This window comes from Coffea eugenioides, chromosome 6 (genome assembly GCF_003713205.1).
Source record: "Coffea eugenioides isolate CCC68of chromosome 6, Ceug_1.0, whole genome shotgun sequence".
In the NCBI taxonomy this organism is placed as follows: Eukaryota; Viridiplantae; Streptophyta; class Magnoliopsida; order Gentianales; family Rubiaceae; genus Coffea; species Coffea eugenioides.
Genome location: NC_040040.1, coordinates 23,324,154 through 23,342,840, shown reverse-complemented (window position 1 = coordinate 23,342,840; position 18,687 = coordinate 23,324,154). Strand labels below are relative to the sequence as shown.

General features: G+C 36.2%; 1 protein-coding gene, 1 long non-coding RNA gene and 1 other non-coding gene across 4 annotated transcripts; 1 reads left to right on the top strand and 2 right to left on the bottom strand.

Annotated features, from left to right (window-relative positions):
- Positions 1 to 1,266: 1,266 nt before the first annotated feature.
- TRNAI-AAU lies at positions 1,267 to 1,340 on the bottom strand. Its single transcript has one exon. It is a non-coding gene; the product is annotated as a tRNA-Ile (tRNA).
- A 419-nt stretch (positions 1,341 to 1,759) lies between these two features.
- On the top strand, positions 1,760 to 2,888 carry LOC113773893 (high mobility group B protein 13-like). The gene is made up of 3 exons (XM_027318493.1): positions 1,760 to 2,221; positions 2,356 to 2,406; positions 2,501 to 2,888. Exons 1-3 carry the CDS (start codon positions 1,760 to 1,762, stop codon positions 2,549 to 2,551), a joined length of 564 nt encoding a protein of 187 aa, XP_027174294.1. The 3' UTR covers positions 2,552 to 2,888.
- A 12,089-nt stretch (positions 2,889 to 14,977) lies between these two features.
- LOC113775942 lies at positions 14,978 to 16,705 on the bottom strand. Of its 2 annotated transcripts, XR_003468955.1 has the most exons (4): positions 16,666 to 16,705; positions 15,491 to 15,681; positions 15,354 to 15,412; positions 14,978 to 15,255 (listed from the first exon to the last, which is right to left on the bottom strand). It is a non-coding gene; the product is annotated as an uncharacterized LOC113775942 (long non-coding RNA). The 2 variants fall into 2 exon arrangements; XR_003468954.1 differs by lacking the exon at positions 16,666 to 16,705 and having other exon boundaries at positions 15,491 to 16,465.
- Between the last annotated feature and the right edge of the window lie 1,982 nt (positions 16,706 to 18,687).

Sequence of the window (18,687 nt, the reverse complement as noted above, 5' to 3'; positions counted from 1 at the left end):
CATGGAGTCACAAACTGATTAAAATGGTATTATATTTGCGTAATATTATTGAATTTTGAGACGAAAAAACTCCTTTTCTCTCAAATATCAAAATATCTAATATTTCAAAACAAAATGTATTGATTGCCCACAGTCATCATGAATAAAATAATTTGGGGAAGGAGATTGCGATAATCAAAGTGGCAAAAAACAAGACAGAAATTAGCTAGTTTTCATAATTAAGAAATCTAATTGTTATTTTTATATTGGTCGTTAAGGAATGCAAAAGAAAGGATTAAAAAGAACGTCGATTGACAAAAACATAATTTATAACATAGGATTTATCTGTATAAATTCCAATCAAATATTGAACTTAAAAAGAAGATTAATTTCTTTATACCGAAATAGTTTTATATATTAGATGAATATATTATTTCAATTTGTTACTTGTTTAATTTTTAGTTGTGTGGATTTGTAACAATCAAATATTTTCCAAGTCTTATGTCTTATTTGAATTTATTTTTTAATTATCATTCGAAGTTAAATACTAGTTGTATCATTTGAAGTTTAGTTAGTTGACGGATAAGACTGTAGGGGTGGCAATTTTCGACACGACCTGAAAACACGACACGAACCTAACACGAAATTAATGGGTTTGGGTTGAGGTTTTGGGAATTCGGGTCAGAATCGGGTTGGACCCGAGGAACCCGAAAAGAAAACAGGTCGATTTCGGGTCAACCCGTGGTGACCTGATATGACCCGATATGACCCGTTTACGAATTAAAAATAATTTAATAAATATAAAAATAATTTTATCTAACTAACCTAAGTTATTCTTTTTTTCAAAGGCATTAATTACTTAATCATAAATGAATTTATTTAATTTGTGTGAAGTTGAAATTATTATATTTGGACAAATAATATATTATATTATTTTTTACTTTTATACTGTTTTAATTTATTTTATATTTTGTTTGGGATAAAACACTTTTACGGTGTTTAATTTATTTTAGATTTGGTTTGGAATTACTTATTTAAATTTTTATTACTTGATTATGTAATTAGTTTTGTGAGAAATTGATTTTATTAGAAATTACAGTGATAAATTAATAAATTAAAATTAAGTTTCGGGTCATTTCGGGTCGACCCGCCAACCTGTCAACCTGAAATTTTCGGGTTCGGGTCAGCATATCTGACCCGTCAAGCCAACCTGATTTGGACCCGAATTGCCACCCCTAGATAAGAGCACAAAAACTGTACCGAAGCATTCACTCACAAAACAAACAATGGCCCATGCAGGTCTCGAACCTGCGACCTTCGCGTTATTAGCACGACGCTCTAACCAACTGAGCTAATAGGCCGATGTGATTGTTATGGTAAAAGTAACCGTGGCATTGGAACGGCCGTCCACAGTATACATTTTACAAAGTAAACTTTGGAAATTGGGGCATCTTTGGGGACTCGAGAAAATTAAATATAGTTTAATCTCTTCTTGTTCAGACAAAATACCCTCCAAAATCCAAAGTCCCTTAGAGAAATTGAACCAAAAAAAAAGAAAACTGATATTCTGAATTCTGATGTTCCAACCCCAATGTCCAAAGTAGCCGTTAGTTAGTCCGCCTCATGCATTTCAAATTCGAACTCGGTCAAGCACCCTATTTAGTATTTTCTTCCCATTAATCAAATACTACTGTACTCTACTATTCAGTCCCAACGCCCAGCCCCTTCCTTTCCTCCTCCAGATAAAAAAATCTGATAAAGAGAAGAAAGAACAGAAGAAATGTTGAAGGCTGCCCATTCTCCATTATCCGACCACCAGATCCAACGGCCGAAAAGTGGCCGGAAGCCACTGCAGCCAAAGAATTCTCCGGCCACTCCTGTTGTCATCACACCCCACCAAAAACCGAAGCAAAATGCTCCAACTGATCGGATTGAGGTGTCAGTGTTGGATAATGACTCGAACAAGGAGAACGTGAATCCCCTTTTTGCCACCCCGGTGAAGAATGAAGAATTCAGGATCGAACAATTCGATTCGTCCCTGGCTGAGGAGCTGAGTGCCATTCGCGAGAAGCTCGAGAGGTTGAGGATAGAGAAGGAGAAGACGGAGAAGATGCTCAGTGAGAGGGATTTGGTTCTTGATTTGCAGATGAATGAGCTGCACAAGAGAGGCGAATCTCAGAAGATGCTCGAAATTGAGGTTGATAGGCTGTATCGATTGAAGCAGCTCAAGTTATCTTGCATGGTAAGAAGGATTTAAGGGCTAAAAAAAACATCTTTCAAGATTCCCTTCATTGCCTTTTATCTGAGTTTACTTGTTAGATTTGATATTTCCACCGATGGAGCTAATGTAAACTCTCTGAATTTTCTTGGGAACAGGGCATTTCGCCAATCCGATCGCTGAGAAATAAGGCAAAAGAAAAGGGCGAGGCAAGTGATCAGTTGTTAAACTTATTTGGTCCTTGTAACTTGATAGAAAGGCCCGTGTCTTCTAAACCTGCATTCTCTGTTCTTTATTTTTCAGGGAACGAAAACTGATTACAGGGATGAAGTTAACCAGGAGGAAAGCCTGTGAAGCTGAGATCAGAAATTAATAGAGACATGCAACTGGCAACATAATATTGCCTGCAAATTGAAATTTGACAGGCACGAATTATATATATAGCTCCTTTTTAACAATTTTTGTCTAGTGGATGTGAAAACTGAAAACTGAAAAGGGGATGTGAAAACTGAAAACTGGTGTAGCAGCTAAGTGGTGGCACAATACATCATTGTATAGTTTCTATCAGAGCTACTATCTCTCCTGTAGAGAAAGAAGGAAAACAAAAAGATGTCGTTTTGTTCAAAATATATCATGTTCCATTTGTGAGAAGCAGTTGCTTTGATGTGCTAATCAAGAAATATTGCTTCAATTCTTTGGTTGGATAATTTCTTGTCTTACTAGCATAGTTCAATTTTGATGTGAGAGGATATGTTTCCTCTCGACCGTTATTTTCCTCCGCATATGAGGAAACAATGCAAGTAGATTGACTTATTTCCTTACTTGATGATGCTATGATATAATCCTTCCTCTTTGATAAGGAAAAGCTGAATAACAGCGCCTGAAATCCTCCTCTGTTTGTTCTGTATCATGACTTGCCAACTTCGATTCAAGGTGCTGTTGAATCTGGATTTTCTTCCATTTTTTTTCCCACATTTAACCACCCATGAATTTTATTTTCCGAAAACACAGAATAAGTAGTTTTAATCCACATAAATCCTATATTTCCTAGTACAGGTGGGGCACTTTGGTTCCTTTTTGTTTTTGCCGCCTAAACTCAACATGCTTACCAACTTAACTGAAATGGTTCGGCAACCAACACATAAATTATCCTAACTTCTAAACAACCGCGCATGAAATAGGAAATCACACGCTTAAGTGCAAGTCTAGTAAAAGAGTACCAAAATGGAAAAAAAGAAATGATCTTTGGATCATAATCCTCTTGGGGATGGAGAACAAATTGATGGATTGCAGCTTATAACAAGTGCTGGAGAATTAAGGGATAGTTCTGTGGTCGTCGGAGCACAAATTGATCAATTGCAGAATGTCATGACAAGTGCTGCAGAATTAGGGGATATTTTTGTGGTCAATGGAGCACAGATACATGGATATGAGCAGATAACAAGTGGAGCAGGCCATGTTTCAATGAAGGATCAGATGCAAATCAGGCATGAAGAAGGGATGTCTCAATGCAAGGCAATGAGGGATCAAGAGGCAAATACTGCACCTACTAATCAAAGGGCATATGATGACTTTGGAGTTGCAGATGAATATTCCAATCTCAATCCAAATCTTGTACTAGGAGATGCGATCTACTTGATTCTCCCTCACTACGATCTGGATAATAGATGGGAACAGTCCTTCTCAATACCCGAACTCATCTTTTGATGTGGATCCCGCTCTCCTAGCTGTGTAATAGTCTGATAAACCCTGGCTTCCCAAATGAATCAGCATAAAAGCAAAACAAAAAAATTTGTTAAAAGGGTATGAAGATTTTTTTTATTATTTTTTATCTGTGGCAGAGTATAGGACCATGCTGCAATTACTCCATTGGGCTTTTTCAGTACCCGCTTGACTAGTTGGTAGAAAGGTGGAAGATCGAACCAATGAATAGCTGTAGCAATGGTCATGACTAAATCAACATTTAGTTAATCTCGGTTATGTGAACTTTTTCACAGAATAGGTTTATATAAATATAATGTATATGCAGCATATGCATCCTAAAAAGAAATCATACTAGAGATTCATGAAAGAAACCAAGATATGTCTCTAAATATAAACATATTTCATGTACAGAACTGGTTTTCATTAGCTATAAAAAGGCAGAGCTGCAACTCAGGGTTGAGTTCAACATATCAAGTTGCGGACAAAAGTTAACAATTTGAACAACTAGGGATCTACACAAGTTAACATGATGTGCAAAAGTACTAATATTCGGTGATCTCTCCTTCTTCTACTTCCCGACATAAATATGTGTCTTCATCATCATCTGCTGCCACGAATTCCTCTTTCAAGTGCAAGCCAAACTGTTCTGAAGGGTGCACAACCTTATCGGCCTTTAAACCTCTCAATACCATCATAGCCGATCCATTGCTTCCATGGACAACGTAAGAGGGAGAACACTGACTGGGTTGCTCAAGTTCCCTGAGAATCATGAGATTGTCCTCAAAGTCAACTGTGATTTCCATCATCTGCAACGTAAAACGGGATGCTTCCCTTTCTTTTTGCCTCAATTCAGCTTCTTTCTTCTTTAATTGCTCCGCTGCTTCTCTTATTCTTTCTGTTTTAAGCGCCTCTTCCTCTTTGCCGTGTTCTCGTTCCAATCTTTCTTTTCTTGATGGACATGGACATCAATTTTCTTAGCTTTTGCTGTAGAGATGATTTCAGAAAAGCGAGGTAATAACCTAACCGCACTTAAAGTCTTCTTCAAAACGTATTCGTGATCAGGATTTGATCGACTTTTGCAGCAGCTTTGATCACCAAAAACACCAAAATTCCTTCCTGCTGCTTGGTTTTACCACTACTGATTGCACCAATCTTCTTCTTGCAGCGTTTCCATCTTTTTAAAGTATCCAATATTCTTTTTCTTTTTCCATCCCTTTCATGACCATCTAGAACCGGAAGTACTTGAGCAACTTTTTGATCCTTGCTCCCATTAATTTGCGACGTTGATTTTTTCCCCACTGGATTGTTCTTCTTCCCGACCATGTTCTTAGCTACTCCCATGTGCGATGGTAACAACAAAAACCAACCAACCCAAGAATGATTGTACTTCTAGAGGTCCAAATCTCCCAAACCCAAGAATCAAACCAGATAGTTTTCTGAAGAAAACCAAGATATAACTACTTTGTTACTACTTGCTAGGGATCAAAGAAAGAAGAAGAAACTAGTTTTGGATGATATGAATAATGATGAAGTTTATCGCTCCCTTCGGGTAGTTTGCTATTCCAAGATCAAGGAATGTAACACTCGATGATATGATCACTATGTTCTTGATTTCGTTGCGGCCTGTAGTTTAGAGTAACAATGAACAGTATCCTTAAATACTAAACGAAACCTGTTGGATTTAGGAAAGTGGAAGAAACAGAGGAGCTCGTGTCTGGCGGCAAATTTCAAAAATAGCCGTCAGATTATGGGCTTGAGTGTTTCAGCAAAAGACCTTTCTTATTTTGCCCTTTTCAGTTTTGGCCCATGCTCACTTTGGGCAATTGCAATTTCTTTCTGCTTCCATAAACTTGACACAATTATACTCAATCCCTCAATCTGAAATCACTCTGGCTCTTGAGTGGGGAACTCGAAATTTACTTGAATGCGTCTTTCTGCATTTTCGCTTGCTACTCCGCCGGCTTTTTAAAGGGCTAATTATGAAAACTCCCCCTACGGTTTAACCAGTTTGCACTTTACCTCCTAACGTTATTTTTTTCTCACTTTACCCCCTAAATCATTAGTCAACTCTAACATTGCATAACGGAAATGTCAAAAAGACATTGATACCCTAAGGGCTAATTACAGTAAATTCTCCTAAATTATAGCTATTTTGTACTTTATTCGCTTATATCATTTTTCTCTTAATTTGTCTATTAGTCCTTAAAACCATTAGTCAACTCTAATATTTTGTATCACTCAACATAAATTTTTTAGATGCAAAAAAAAAAAAAAAATTAGAAAAATTTAGTAATTCAAATAAATTTTAATAGCATATAAGTATATATTAAAATAACAACTCTGGAAATTAACCATATTTCTCTTTTTTAGTATTATCAATAAAACAAATGTATACTTCCATATAAAAATGGTCTAGCTATTAAAAAAAAGTTTAGCCATATGCATATTACTAAAGGAAACTGACAATATGTTGATCATTTTTAGACTTTTAAAATAATTTTCATATTTTAATTTTTTTAATAATAATTTTTTTCCTACTATTGAATCATACTAGCCAGATATTCTCATCAATCTAAAAAAAGGTGCAATTATGGAATGAAATTTAACTAGGACCATATATATATAAATTATTATATTTTATTATTGTGTTAGGAATATTTATTTTTTAGATATTAATTGTTCTGGATGTTATCAAATATTGGAGTTCATTAATGATTTTAGTAATAAATAAACAAATTGATAAAAAAAAAGGGTTAATCGCACTTTATCCCCTTTAAGTATGGGCCATTTCTCAATTTACCCCCTCAACATTTGTTTTTCCTCAGTTTACCCCCTCCGTCAGTCCAGATAAGCAATTACACCGTTAAAAACTTCAAGATGCCGAAATTCCCATTGGAAGAGAGCCGTTTGTTTTGGATGACTAAAATGTCCCTCAACGAGTTATAAAAGAGGGTGTCTGATACTTTTTAGCCTATTTTTTCTCTTTCATGTTTTTATCCAGTTGCAGCCTACTTTTTTTCTTTCATTTTAGCAGATCCAACAGCTCCTAAAATTTTTCTTTTTCAACCTAAAGCATCATAAAAATGTCACAAAGTGTTTCAAATAACGTTGAAAGATCACCCCAAAAAATGTGTGGATGTGGTAAAGAGGCACCATTGTGCACCTCTTGGACACTTGAAAATCCAAAAAGAAGATTTTACGGCTGCTCAAATTACAATTTAAGAATTGTTCATTAATAATCTGTTATTATTGTCTTTAATTTTGCTCTGTACATGAATAAGTCAGAAAGAGTTTTAGACAGCTATATTTTCTTTTTATTTAGAACTAGATGCATGTGGGCACTTTTCATGGGTAGATCCTGAAGTTTGTAGCAAAGCAAAAGAAGTGCAGCGCTGCAATCTAGACTGTTGGAGCAAAAGGAGAAACTAATGTATTTGTAAAGGGATCATGAAGAATTGGCAAATGAGCATGAAAAATTGAAAAGCCGAGATGAAGCCTTAGCAATAGAAGTCTATATATTAAAAGCTGAAAACCAACACCTACAGCAACAATACATGATTGTCAAAGCTGCTCAATCTTTATCATGGAGAAAAATACTAGCCATTACATTTCTGATTGCTTGCATTATGTATATGTACTCTATTTCTGAACCAAAAGGCAAGAAAAATTTATTTTATCTACCATAGTTGTAAGCAAATATATATATATATATAAAGATTATATTAAGTTAAAAATATTTTGCACATCAGATTACATCTTAGCATATGTCCACATGGCCACCCAAACAAAGACCATTTTAGTAGAACGTAACCAAAACATGATAGTAGAACATGCCCAAATAATGGCAAAAGAATAGGCCCATTTCTAACATTGTTGCAAAACAAGCAATCAAGTACTAGTAATGACAAAAACAGCAACTTAATTTCACTGCACTACACATCCAGGTGTGAGCACAACTGTTGAACGTCTAGTTGCAGTTGAAGATCCTTGGCTAGAGAACACAGCTTCTCCAAATCTAGTACTCTTGGTTTGAACCTATAGTCATGGATAAGGGGTATCTTAGTGCATCAAACTACTACTAGGGGTAGCATGTAAACATGGTCAAAAGATTTGAACTTACCATTCCAGTTTTAGCAACACCTGAATTGCTTTTCAAACTTCCAGTTTTAGCATCACCCGAATTGGTTCTTGGTCTTTTAGTTGTTGCTGTAGTTTTTGCTTTTGAGCTTGTACTTGGTAAGTTGGTGGTAGCAACAGTAGTAGTTGTACTTAAATTGGCACCAAATGTTGGTGTTATTGTCCATTGTATCATCAATAGCAATAAATAAGTGAGCATGTATAAAATGGCCATGCATACAAAATTTTAAAATGTAGGCTTACCAGTTGGGTTGGGAGGGATTGGTCAGTCTTTGAAGTACTTGGAATCTGCATAATAAAAATAGTTTTTAATCAGTGCAAGTGTAACAAATTCAATTATAAATGCAAATAAAAAAAGAACTCACTACCTTAGAGTCAAATGGGATATATGTTTTACTTGTTGATACCCCTTGGCCATTCCAAAGTCCAATGCCACATAGTGGGCCATTGTCGTGGTCCGAACCCCTACCCTTACCTCTACCTGTATCTCTATCTCTCATTTTAGCTCTAGTTGGGCCTTTTGCAGTAGTAGAATTAGTTATATCAGCACTTCTCCCAATACTTGGAATCAAAACAGCCTCAACATTATTTCTAGAGTAGCCCCTACCAGCTCTCCATCCTTGTTTAGTAGGTCCTTATACTTTACAACACACCAAAAAGTGACAATCAGATGTAAACAGAAAAAACCCAACAAGCATATATTGATTGAAGTTACCTGTGCATTCACTAGTTTCCTTTGCCTCACAAATGAACAGCCAGTGACCTTGCAACTTCTGGTATTGTGGTCAGTATGACCACAATGAATACGGTGAATTGGTAGCCCCATTTTAAAGAGTTTTCCAACATGTAAGTCCTCTAATGGAGCCTTTCTTCTAACTTTCTTAGGTCTACCCGGGGCTATCCTCCTATGAGGTGGGAGTAATGAATCATTGCATGTGTTCATCCAATTTGCTTGGTCTGGCATAGGCATAATAACTCCAGCATATGCCTTTTTATATGTTTCCACTGAGTAGTAACTATCAACATATGCTTATGGACTTTTGTTGTCTTGCACAAGTCCAACACATGCATGGAACATGGAATTCCTATCATATCCTACTCATTGCATGTGCAAGATCTTTGAACTGCATGAACAGCAAAAGTTCATGCTAATTGTAGACACAAGTGCATCAAACTGAGCTAATTGTTTTTCCTCTCTTCAATTTTCTGATAAATTCTCGGACAAATGTAAGACTTCACATTCTGAATCCAGTCTTTTTTTTCTTGAAACCTGCATATTATCTGCCTTCGAAGAGCTTCAAACATAGTCAAAACAGGCTCCTCCATAACATCCTTAATGTATTGATTGAAATTCTCACATATGTTATTACTTAAAATGTCACATTTTACCCTTGGAGACAAGGTAAGTCTGGCCTACAGGTTAGCTGGTATGGAACTGAGCCATGCATGTGCTTTTGGTGCTACTATTTGCAACTCTCTCATTTTGCTTTCATAGTGACTGGGCAAATAAGCCCTGGCAGTTGCCCACATTAAATATCTTAGGTGCTTATCCTTGAATTTTAGCTTGAAGTTAGCATACATGTGTCTAACACAGAATCGATGCTCCACTCCAGGATTTAATCCCTGGCATTAAAAAAATAAATCACAGAATTAGTGACATGAGTGAGCAAGGAATAAATGAAAATAAAGCAGATTGTAGTGGTGCTGACCTTTTGTCTATCTGACAAAAATGCCCAACCCCTTTCAAGTGGAGTTCCAATGGCATCAGTAAGGCTGTCCAAAAACCACCCCTCACTATCTTGGCATTCAGACTCAACAAGAGCAATTGCAATTGGGAACATCTAGGTAATAGCATCCCTACCAATTGCAGACATAAGTTGTCCTCCTATGATCCCCTTAAGGTGACATGCATCCAGCCCTATTACAGCCCTACATGCATTTACAAAGCCTTCCTTTTGTGCAGTAAACATCACAAACATTCTCTTGAAGATTGGGCTTTTACAAAGTTGGGATTTTTCAGTTACAATAAATGCCACTGAACCTGGATTTTTTTGAAGGAGTATAGCACAATAGTCTCTTAATCTTGCATACTGCTTTGCACATGACCTTTTGACTGCTTCCTCCGCATTCTCCTTTGTTCTATACATTTGAGAGTTTGTACAATTAAGGTTATACTTCTTTTTTATGCTCTTCTTGTACCCTTTTAACTTTCATACACAGATGGTCAACAATCTCCTCCATAAATATCTTAGACAGCCACCTAGAATTTGCACTCTTGTTCTTGTAAGACCATGGACATTCATCAGGTAGGCCTTTAATGGACTTTACTTGGAGTGTAACTTTGCTTCTATTATAGCCACTAGGATATATTCTCCATCGATAATTATTTGCACATATAGCTACAGCTTTATCTTTGTCATTCTTAGTGAAGGTAATTTCAAATCCATTCAAAATTGAATACATTCTAACTGCAGCTCTAAAATCATAAATGTTGGTAAAAATTCTGCCTACAGTCAACTCAGGATTTTTTAGATCCCTTTCCCTGTTAAACTCAGGAAATTCATGCTCCATGGCTTCATCATTTGAATCATAAATTGGTTTAAGCATTTCATCATCACTAACATCTTCATTATCGATCATTTTTCCTTTCACTTTGGAGTTAATGCATGTATTATATTCTTCACTAATCAGTTCCATGTACTTAGCATAATCAGGTTGTTTTAGGTGACAATCTACTTCACCAACATCCCTCTTTACCTCATCTATAGGGTCATATGCATCATTTAAATCATCCCCATTTAGGAAAAAATCAAAGTCAGAGTCATATTCAAATTCCCTACAACTATCCCCATCACCTTCATGTGAAGCATCTGAAGTATCACTTTCAGCCTCATCATTTTAGGGTTGTTCAGCATTAGGATTTAGATTTTGTTCACCATCAACCTCAATATTATCTTCTACAATAATTTCATCCGTATGCATATCTTCTTCAGGGATCTCACCAACATAAAGTTGTATGATAGTTTGAGTTCTATTTGTCACAAACATTTCTAGAACTGTCTGTTCACTATTTAACAGCCTAAGACCAACCTGAAGGTCAAGATTCCTAACCCTGTAGTACACTGATGTTTCATGTGGAATTCTAACTTCTTTAAAAGCATCTCTTAACTCAAAAATTGACATCAAATCAGGGCCAACATCATCAAAATTAGCAACTTCTCCCCCCATGTGAGAACCCGTAATTTTCTCATTTTCTAGGGTTTTCTCGTTAATGGCATGTTTTCTGCATTTTCTTTATTAGGAAAATTTTCCTGATAATTTTATGGGTCAATATAGTTTTTAGATGATTTTTTTTAGTATCGATTAGGTTTTGAGAAATTAAGAGCGTATACCGGACGTGGGACCCGCTAGTGCGGATAGTTCGAAAAAATTCGGCCAACTAGGTTAAGTTTTGGATATTGGGTTTAAATTACTGGGTGTTATGAGATAATTAGAGGTTGCTATTTGGATTGGTGTGAGAAGAAACAAAGAGATAGAGATGCATTAATTATAGTAACAAGTGTCACCATATGGTTAGTGGTTACTTTTGACTACTATTCATACTTTTATCCTTTTACTAAAATAACTCAAAAATTGACCAAAATTCACTCCAAATTTGCAAGCTCATAGCCGGCCCTCTCCAAGAAAGAAAGAAAGAGAACTCTTGAAGTTTTTGCTTCAATCTTGCTCAAATCTACCAAATCAACCACTTAATCTTGCTTTTGTTCTATAGAAAACCTTAAGTGAGTGATTGTGAGGTGTTTAGTGGAGTTGTTTGGAAGGCTAAGGTGATTAGTTGCTCCCTCTCTTGTGTTGCTAAGGTGAGTAGTGAAGGAACCCCTCTCCTCCATCTAATGATGTTTAATTCATGATTTGTGGTAGTTTAAGATGTAATTTTATGGATTATATCTTGATTTTGGTTGAATTGGTGAAGTTTTATAATTATTGGTGATTTTTCTGTTTTCATATGATTATTATTGTGTGGCTATGTATGATGATTGGAAATGATATTGAAGGAAGCTAGAAGGTGTATATGGTGGTTAATTGCAAGAAATTTCTGCTTTGGAAGAAATTTGGAAAGTTAGGGTTTCATATTTTACATTCTGCCCGGCACAGTACCTCATAGTTAGAGGCCGAATTGGCCTTGGGTTAAAACATGAAAGTTGTAGGAATGATATTTTAGAGATGCCTGCAAAATTTCAGGTCAATCGGAGCAACGTAGCTTGCGAAAAGACTGAATTACCCCTGCTGCCCTGGTTCTACCCGAATTTGATTATTGCGTCTGTAATTGGTTAATTTGGTTGGGAATACTTCTGATTTGGTTGTTGGTACCTTCTGATGAATTGTATCCTTGTTTCTTAGCTTTCGGATGGCTTTGGAATCACTTGATTTGGACTTAGGTAGCCTGACTTATGATGTTTGAACCAGAATGCGGTTTGTGAACCTGTTTTTGCGGTTCTGGTTTAGTATCTTGCATTTTTGACCTAGTTACACTCGAAACTGGACAGAGTAGCCTTCTTCAACATTGTATCCCTATCTCTTAGCTTCGAAACGGTGTATCTTGTACCTCCATCCGATAATCGTAGTGCCAATGGTGCCAAAACCGCAAATGATGTCAAAAACTATTTTTTTTGGGTTAGAGCTTAATGTCATTTCCGGATTTTCCTGGTTTACTCTAGTGCTTATACATTCTAGTGGAACCTTATTTTGGTGGTATTTGGCATTGGTTATGACTTGTAATTGATCTTATTATGCTTATTTGAATGTTCTAGGACGTGACGGTGGTGCAAGACGCTCTTAGGCGGAAGTGCATGAAATATCATTTGCTTGATTGGTGAGTGTACCACTCACTTGTTGTTTACAATGTGGCTTTGGTATATGTGAACTTGATGCCTTGAAGGCTTATTTGCTCCGTTGAACTTAATTGAGTGAGGGTGTACTTGATCGCCCTCATCCATTTGGTATATCATATGACTGTCTACTGTTTTACTGCAATGATTGAATGATACATGAAATACTGAATTGGTTCATGAATTTGGTGTCGCTTGGACGAGTATCCAACGACCATTACTGATACGACTGAGCTCAACCCCATTAGTAGTCGATTGGATCGAGCCGCGCGAGGGCTTGGTCGTGAAAATTGACGAGCCATGGGGACTGTTATATGGAATCTTGTAGTAGTGAGACTCTTGATTCCGGTATACTCGAGTATTACCAAATTGCTACTGTTTGGAGTTCGGGTCCGGTAGGGGTATGTTGGGTGGAAGGAATGGAAGTAAAGTGGAGCCTACGGTTGGTTACTCTTAAACATTGACGGAGGGTCAATGAGATTCGATCAAGAATGCAAACGAGGAAAAGGGCTCTTGAGAGCCGCCCGTATCCTTTTATCACCACTATTGATGTGTGCCTTTGCTTACTTTTGATGAATTGGAATGAAAAGCTCTATACTTATGTGAACTTTGCTGCTTGAGTGGTATTATCTCACTGGGCGTAAGCTCACTCTATTCCCTTTTGTTTTCCTTATAGAAAAATAAATACTTTTGGACTGGAATTGATAGTTGGTTGCCGAATTGAGCTAGATGGACATATCTTTTGTATAGCTCCTTGATTGAAACCCTAAATGTACTTTTGGGTCCGTTTCTCTTTTGATTTGGCAAACCGTACATGTATCCACTTTTGAATAACTTTTGTATGTCACTTTGGATTGTATATGCTTAATTTCAACATGTAAATATTTGCTTGATATTTGGTTGGGTTTTGACGTGTCGGTTACTATTCATGGCCGACTCCGGTTTCATTTTTTTTATTTTGACATTTTGACTTGTTTACGCGCGTTTGTAAATTCCGGAACGTATTAGATCGCTCTAAACTGAACCATTAGTCCTGGCGAGAGTTGGGCAGGCAGTCCGCTAACCCCTTTGGTTCGCCTTAAGGGAAGGTGGGGCTGTCACACCCCACATACTGTAAATTTGGGACATGGGCAAAATGGCCCCCATAGTGAACCTCTAAAACATAGGTTTTAAAATTCATGTTTCTGTAATCACACAGATAAAGACAACTTTTTAGTGTATGCACAGGTAATATAAAGCATACATCTTTTATTGTCCCACAAAAAAAATTCTAGTTTGTCTATTTAACAGTCGACATATAACCAACCAAAGTAACAAATAATCCAGCAAATTAATAATTAAAAAAGGCAAAAGTTGCTAAAAATCCATCGTTTTCTTCCTAACCCGACAATGACAAAACAACAAAACAAGGGACCACAGCAACAGATGATTCAAACAATAATTGTCTACCACATTAAAGGCCATGAAGCCACCAAAAAAACCCATACCTTGCTATTGCCGTTTCTGTACAATACAATTGGTTAAAAACTAAAAGTTTCTAAGATCAAGAAAAAATAGCAAAGCCGAACCTTAAGGGCTGCCCTTGCTAGGGGTGTCAACGAATCGAATCGAGCTCGAATAGAAGGTTGATCGAGTTCGAGTTTGACAAAGTGTCTAAAGCTCGAGATCGAGCTCGAGATCGACGAATATCAATTTTACATGCTCGAATTCGATTCGTAAGAAAATCGTGAGGCTCGAGCTCGTGCTCGAAATTGCTCGAATATGTGTTCGAACTCGAATTCAAACTCGGGCTCGATTTCGAACTCGAGCTCGAGTTCGAATTCGAGCTCGATTAAATACTATGCTCGTTTATAAAAGTCTAAACTGAACCAAACAATCTGCTATTCTTAGCAAGCAAAATTTGCTCTTTCATTCAGTCTTTTCATCTGTCATTTGCATTCGAAAATTCAAGCATTCCCACAGAAATTTACAAAATCAAAAATTTCAAAATCCAAACTCATCTATATGATAAACTGGTTTGAGACAAACCAGTTTTAAGTACCAATTTAAAGTCCAAAGCATCAAATTGTCAACACTTTTCAGCCATTATGCCAACCAATATCCAAATTCATCCGTATTTTAACATCAAATCTAACATCCAAATTCAGAGATAAGTCACACAACCAACATCCACCAAGTCACACAAACAGGAAAAACAAAGACAAAGTGTCAACATTCAAATTAAAAATGTGAAACAAATTCTACAATTAAAGACAGTAGCATGTTGTCCATTCCATAATAATCTTTTCCAGCTTTTGCTTATGGATTCCAAATTTTCAACTCCAGGCCCTACATAAAATAAATAATTTAGGTAATTAAATAGTAGTGGTAAAATCTAAAATAAGATATTTGAAGAAGACTCGAAATATTAAATACAAACAATATACCTTTCCAATTATCACATTCATTTTATGGGAAGTAGAATCTTTTTTGCTGCCTTCACTTTCTGCAAAATAATAATAATAATAAGAATAACAATAAGTAATAAACTAATTTGTATCAATCACATGAATTTGAATTTAACTTATTTTTATCTTTTTTTCACTCCATGAAGGTTTCGGCACCAATCTCCGGCACACATAAGCATTTCCTACGTTCTCTCTCTGTCTCTCTATATCTGTGTGTGTGTGTGTCTGTCTGTCATCTTTCTGGTAGCATCCTTCTCCTGCACCTGGTGAGTATTATTGCCTTTGACTTCTGGCACTAAAATGATCACTAAAAGCAGAAGCCAAAAGCAATGACAACTCAATAAGAAAAGAGTGAAGAAAAGGATAAAGATTAATTAATTATGTAGCAGAATGCAATTACTACCGTAGAGACACAGCAGGAAGAATCTGGTGGGGCAGTGAGGATCAAAAAGCATGAATATTAAAGAGACTTAAATCCGTCTGTAAAAGGCTTTGAGTAACCAAATGTCTCTGATCTAACTCAATCTATGCCAACTACTTCTGCAGTTGTAACACCATGATTAAATGCTTTCAATTAAGCTCCAATGGCTGACCCTCCACTGAAACTATTGGAACAGTTAAATCAGCCTTTGAAATGAGTTATGTTCTAGAATACCTGGAACTTATACAAGATCACCTCCAATGTAGCTATGTGCATTTTTCTTAGTTTATTCTCTCTTTTAAGCTAGAAATTCAAATGTCATGAAATCATGTTCAGAATGCTCTCAAGGATTGGATTTCTACACAATCCTTCCAGGGCCAAATGGGCTTAGATTCTACACAAAAAAAAAAAAAACACCTGTTCCTTTTTTAAGAAACAATTACATGAAGTTCTAGAATAATGTTAATGTCACCCAAATAAGTAGGAATACTCAAAAGGGCTGCCAATTTTCAGTCCATAAACTCCAACCTTTCACCTAAAAATCCAAAATTTCACATCCCACCGAATAAAAATCGAAGAAAAAGATAGAGGGATTTATCAGAGCTAAATATTGGCCTAAGTCTACAATCAGTCTCTGTTCTTGTCTTTCCCAAGAATTTCATCCAACAAAAAAAAAAAAAACATGCGCGCTTGCGCGTACACCCTTTTCAGTACAAGAAAAGTAGAAATTCCTAAAGGTATGGTCTTTAAGAAACAGAACAATACAATATAAACTACAGTAGCTATTTCTTAGGATCTTGGTCATCAAGACTAACTAATTCTTCATGGGAAAATATCACAAAATCACAAATAAAAAAAAATGCAAATTACCTGATTAGCTTCTTCTTGAGCTAAATATTGATCGGTTTGATGCTGACAGGGTAGCAGTTAGGAAAGCCGAGAGCATTGCCTGCAGCTTAATTACAAGTAGATATTCATTCTGGAATAGAACTGGAGGAGCTCATAAACAAAAGAATGAAAAGTATCCGAAGCCACAAAGCACAAAAAGGATTACATCTTACCTTCTGCACGCCTGCACCTCAGCATCTGCTTCAAGATCCACCTTCCGCTAGCTGGAATTAGAAACCCAAATGGGTTTGATTTGGAATTGGGATTAGGGATTGAGGTGAGGAATTGGGATTAGGGAATAGAACTGAGGTGAGGAAGCTCTTCAAGAAGACGGCGGACGAAGATTCTGAAGTTGCTTGAAGTTTTGACCTAATTACACTCTAATATTTGAATTTCTTTTTTTTTAAGAATTATCTAGAAAGACAATAATACCCCTATTATATTTTGAATTTTAATAGATACAACATGTAATTAAACTTACAACTATATATATTTAAGTAATTTTATAAATATAAAATTATATATATTTAAATATACCCTAAGCTCGAAAAGCTCGCGAGCTTATCGAGCATAACATTTTTAGGCTCGAATTCGATTCGTTTCAATATTCGAATAGTTCGAGCTCGATTCGAGCTCGATTCTACCGAACTCGAATCGATCATTTGAACGAGCTGCTCTCGAACTATTCGCGAACAGCTCGATTCGTTGACACCCCTAGCCCTTGCTACAATCTACTTCCACTTCAAATTCAATTCTACCTCTGCTACACAAGTTCATCGATTGACCGATTTTTCCATTCAAGATTCTGGTGAATTTTCAAGTTTTTTAATGGAGGTTTTGCTAAGGATTCAGCCAAAGAAGAAAGTGGCTGATAGAGAAGAGAGAAAAGATGACCGACAATGACAAAAGGTAGGGAACGTTTTGTCTTCCGAATTTCTTTTTTTTTTGTCCCATGTGCCAGATGGAGGGAAATTTCCCTCCTCCATTATTCCAGGGTAATTTTGGAAACTTGTCTTTATCCCTTTCATAAACCTAGACATATGGGTATTTTGGGTTGTTCATTATTTTCTTAAGGATATTACTGTTTTTTCATTATTTGGTTTATCTCCATTGGGGTTGACCGTTAGTCTTTGGGGTAAACTGAGGAAAAACAAACAATGGGGGGGGGAAATTGAGAAATGACCCATACGTAAAGGAGATAAAGTGCGATTAACCTTAAAAAAAATGATGTTAGGGGATGAAGTGCAAAACAAGCTATAATTTAAGGAGATATGTCGTAGTTAGCTCTTAGGAGTGTAAATGTCTTTTTGCAATCATCATTACACAATGTTAGAATTGACTAATGGTTTAGGGGATAAAATGAGAAAAAATTAATGTTAGGGGATAAAGTACAAAAGTGGCCATACCTTTGGGGGAGTTTTTGTGATTAACCCTTTCTTAAATCCTGTTTTTGTCAATAAGGAAATTTTTTTAAAAAAAGGGTACAAGAACAGTGAGATTTGAAATTTGAGCCGTCCCTTGTGGTTTAGGGGGGTTGAATTAGACAGAATAAAAGTCCGAAAAGGGATCGCTGGCTAGAAAACAAAAAATTGCTTTCATAAGAAAAAAATTATGTGGTGCCTTCAAACTAGCATTTCCTCAATTTGTGTATTTAGATGATAAAAATAGTTCATCTATTAGTATTAGAAATTGTTACAATCTAGGACCAAAAATACTTCTTGGTATATTTAACAATGAATTTAATTTGAAGGTACGATACTCAAAAGTGATGATAGAATCACCCTACTTTTGATAGCACAACTGCTACTTCTTTGGTTGAGTAAAATCCTTGGTCTGCACAGGCTAGATACTAAAAAAGAGAGGAGACTTTTACTAGAAATTTAGGAGTTATAAATTTGAGTGGAACTTTGACATGGTTTTCGCAAACTCCTAGTCTAGTTTTATGGTCATTGCTCTTATGGATAATGTAGAGTCTAGATCCAGATTCCCGAGATCTTTCGAGAT

What these genes read in the sequence shown, in the direction of transcription:
- LOC113773893 (XM_027318493.1), top strand. Translation starts at nt 1,760, where the DNA reads ATGTTGAAGGCTGCCCATTCTCCATTATCCGACCACCAGATCCAACGG. An exon ending in AGCTCAAGTTATCTTGCATG is followed by an intron (nt 2,222 to 2,355) that starts GTAAGAAGGATT and finishes TCTTGGGAACAG; the next exon opens with GGCATTTCGCCAATCCGATC. An exon ending in AGGCAAAAGAAAAGGGCGAG is followed by an intron (nt 2,407 to 2,500) that starts GCAAGTGATCAG and finishes TTTATTTTTCAG; the next exon opens with GGAACGAAAACTGATTACAG.